The sequence below is a fragment of the Monopterus albus genome, unplaced genomic scaffold (assembly GCF_001952655.1).
Source record: "Monopterus albus unplaced genomic scaffold, M_albus_1.0 scaffold2.1, whole genome shotgun sequence".
Taxonomy (NCBI): Eukaryota; Metazoa; Chordata; class Actinopteri; order Synbranchiformes; family Synbranchidae; genus Monopterus; species Monopterus albus.
The window spans coordinates 8499842-8502854 of record NW_018127882.1 but is presented as its reverse complement, the minus strand read 5'-3'; the positions used below and the strand labels follow the sequence as shown (position 1 = coordinate 8502854).

Sequence of the window (3013 nt, the reverse complement as noted above, 5' to 3'; positions counted from 1 at the left end):
ATGAGTTGCTCACCATATTGTGCTGGTAATGAGAGGCAGACATGTTCATCCTCTCTTTCACCCTCCCATCATTTAGCCTCGTCAGGCATCAGTGACAGCATACATGCTTTTTTTTCCCCACGCAAGGTCTTTTAAGCTGAACACTGGTGTATCAAAGATGCATATCAAGGACGATCAAAGACCCAGCACTGAGGTCTACCATCCTCTAGATCTGATAGTCACAGCCTAGCTGGCAGTGCTTCATAAATATCCATAAAGTGCCATCATTCCCACATGGATGTAACAGACTGTATTCACCAAATGGTCTCTTATCTCATTAAGTAGTTTAACATAGAGGACATTGGAGAAATATATATATAGACTACATCTGCAAAAGGTCCCCAGTCAGATTTTTATGAGTGTGTCTGTGCGTGTTTTGTGTACGTGATTAGTGTCACACTGTGGGGACACATGGTGAAAGTCAGTTTATGTAGTCTGCTCCAGCTCAGTGTCACATGGTTTTGCCCCAGATGCTCTCTTACTTAGACTAAGACACACACACACACACACACACACACACAAAATCCATGTTGACTGTTGCTTATGAGTTCATGCACTGGAACTAACCACAATGCACTCTCTCAACAGTAAGGCACCATACGGTAGGGGTGGCAGTGGCAAACCCCAAAGACATACTAATTCATTCAAACTCACAGATTCTTCACTTCTTCACATAGATTTTCTGTACATATACTCACAAGGGGCACATCACTCTACTGTCTAACCTAGGGGTGGCCAGTTCCAGTCCTCCAGGGCCGCTGTCCTGCTTGTTTTCCAACTACCCCTGCCGGACCTGCTGCTGATTACCTGGCTCAGGTGTGTTCAGCCAGTCAGAAGCTGGAAGATACCATCTTAGATGAAAGTGGAGTGACGAAAGATAAAGTGAATTGGTATCTTCCAGCTTCTGACTGACTGAACACACCTGAGCCAGGTAATCAGCAGCAGGTCAGGCAGGGGTAGTTGGAAAACAAGCAGGACAGCGGCCCTCGAGGACTGGAATTGGCCACCCCTGGACTCTAACCACAACAGTGACACAAAATCAACCTAAGGTGAGGCAGGAGAAAAAGGGACGTTCAGACATTCCAGGTCTTTGAAAAACTAAACAGAACATTTATGATAAACCTGCTGCATTTCATCACAAGATAAAATAGAAGCACACAAGTTAAAGTAATTTAATTTAATACAAAATCTCCATCAAAGAGGGGATGTCAGTTTGAGGATCTTACAATAATACTAATTGGCTCTTCCAGTTTGCTTGATGCTATCTATAAAGGACCTGTAAAGTCCAGCTGAGTGGCAACCATAGGTCCATAGCTGCCCTGAGAGGTGAATGTAGTTGGCTCAGAAAAAAATCCTGGCTGCTCTCTCCAAAACTAACCTCTACATGTTGACATCACAGAAGGATTAGTTGCTATTGATTAAAGTTTTCTACCAAAAGCTACATCATTTCCAAACTGTTGCCCAGTATCCTCCTTGCATAACTGTAAATTGCAGACTTTGTAAATAAGCGCAGGGACTCTGCACAAGGCCGCGAAACTAGTCACTTTGCTTATGAATCATGTCTGTGGGTAAAGTTGTGGGTTAGTGATTAGAGGATGACTCACGTTTGCCGGGTTTCGCAGTTGAACTCGGTGTCTATGTGCTCCATAGGGTAGTGGTTCCCGGAGTCCGACAGCTCCGGAGCCCGGTGGAGTCTCTGTCCATGGTGCTGAAAGTGCTCGGGGTTCCCCGCGACTCGTCCTCTCCACTTGGGAAAAGGGTCATTGTAACAGTCTTGCACAGCAACTGTCTGCACACCCTGTCGCGAACGAAACGGAGAGCCGGTGTCCCCTGTCCGCTGGCGTAACTTTGGCGGTTGGAAGTGTGGGGAGCCCTCGGGTTCTCGGTTCTCTGGAGACGGGGGAAGACACTCAGGAGAGGCGAGGTAAGGCGAGTCTGTGTCCCCCAGTAGTGGAGAGGCGGAGGAGAAGAGGTCTTGGGGTCGCTGAGAGGTAGGAGATTTGTGGGGAAGACAGACAGACAGCGGCGGGGAGGGAGACTCAGAGAGACGCGCTCTCTCGCCACTGTCGCTTTCTTCTCTTTCGTCAGACATCGGGAGAGCTCAGAAGCAACATGTGCTTTGAATTCTAGCTATGTGACAGACATTTAACAATGTCTGTCAAAGTTTCAGCCGCACAAGTTCCCTCTGAACCGCGCATCAATGACGAGCTAAGCCTTCACCTTGACACAAGAGAGCGCGCACTAATTGGAGAGCACCGAAAGAGCGCGCGCGCAGTGAGCCAGCCCTTTACAAAATGGATGAATATCTACAAGTGGCAACAAAATGTCTTGGCTTTCAAACCGCGTTGGCCAACAAAAATGATTACATGTTATACTTAGAGTGCAGGTACAATAAAGAAAATCAGACTACGAATTTTCAGAGTTTGAAAAATGTCCCTGTAAGAAAATAATGGAAAAACCAAACGCACCAACGTACCCGGGCAAGAGGGCTACTATCAAATAAAAACTAGAATAGGCCTACATCAGGGTCTCCTTATTTACATAAGAGTTGCAATGTGGCCCGACCCGATTCTTTTAAACTCATGTCGAAAGAGAGAGAGAGAGAGAGAGAGAGAGAATCAGCTTGAAGGAGTTGGAGGTTGGCTGGGAAGTACAAGGACGAACATGACCACCTGTCGTTGGACAGTTACTGGCACTGGCATAATGTCATTATTGCTAATAGCCTACATCTAGTCTCAGTGTTGGGTACCTTCAGACACAGTACAGTCTGAGCTTACTCTTTGGGAGGTTTAGACAAACCTCATGTTTAGATTATGAAGATAGTGTTTGAACATCACATCATCATATTGTGTATAATTGTGTACAAGTTTGGTCCTATAATTAGGCAGAAACCCATTAGTCAAGATAGAAACTTATCACTGCACCACCACCCCCCACACACACAGACAATAAGCAGCCCTAACTCGGCTCTTTG

At 46.2% G+C, this 3013-nt stretch overlaps 1 protein-coding gene across 1 annotated transcript in view; it reads right to left on the bottom strand.

Moving 5' to 3' along the window:
• The window catches only part of trpc7b (transient receptor potential cation channel, subfamily C, member 7b), a 50059-nt gene extending 47534 nt beyond the window's left edge, over positions 1-2525 (bottom strand). The window contains exon 1 of the mRNA XM_020595838.1: positions 1644-2525. Coding sequence (XP_020451494.1) covers positions 1644-2131 — 488 coding nt within the window. The 5' untranslated portion in view covers positions 2132-2525. The remainder of the gene's footprint in view (positions 1-1643) is intronic.
• Between the last annotated feature and the right edge of the window lie 488 nt (positions 2526-3013).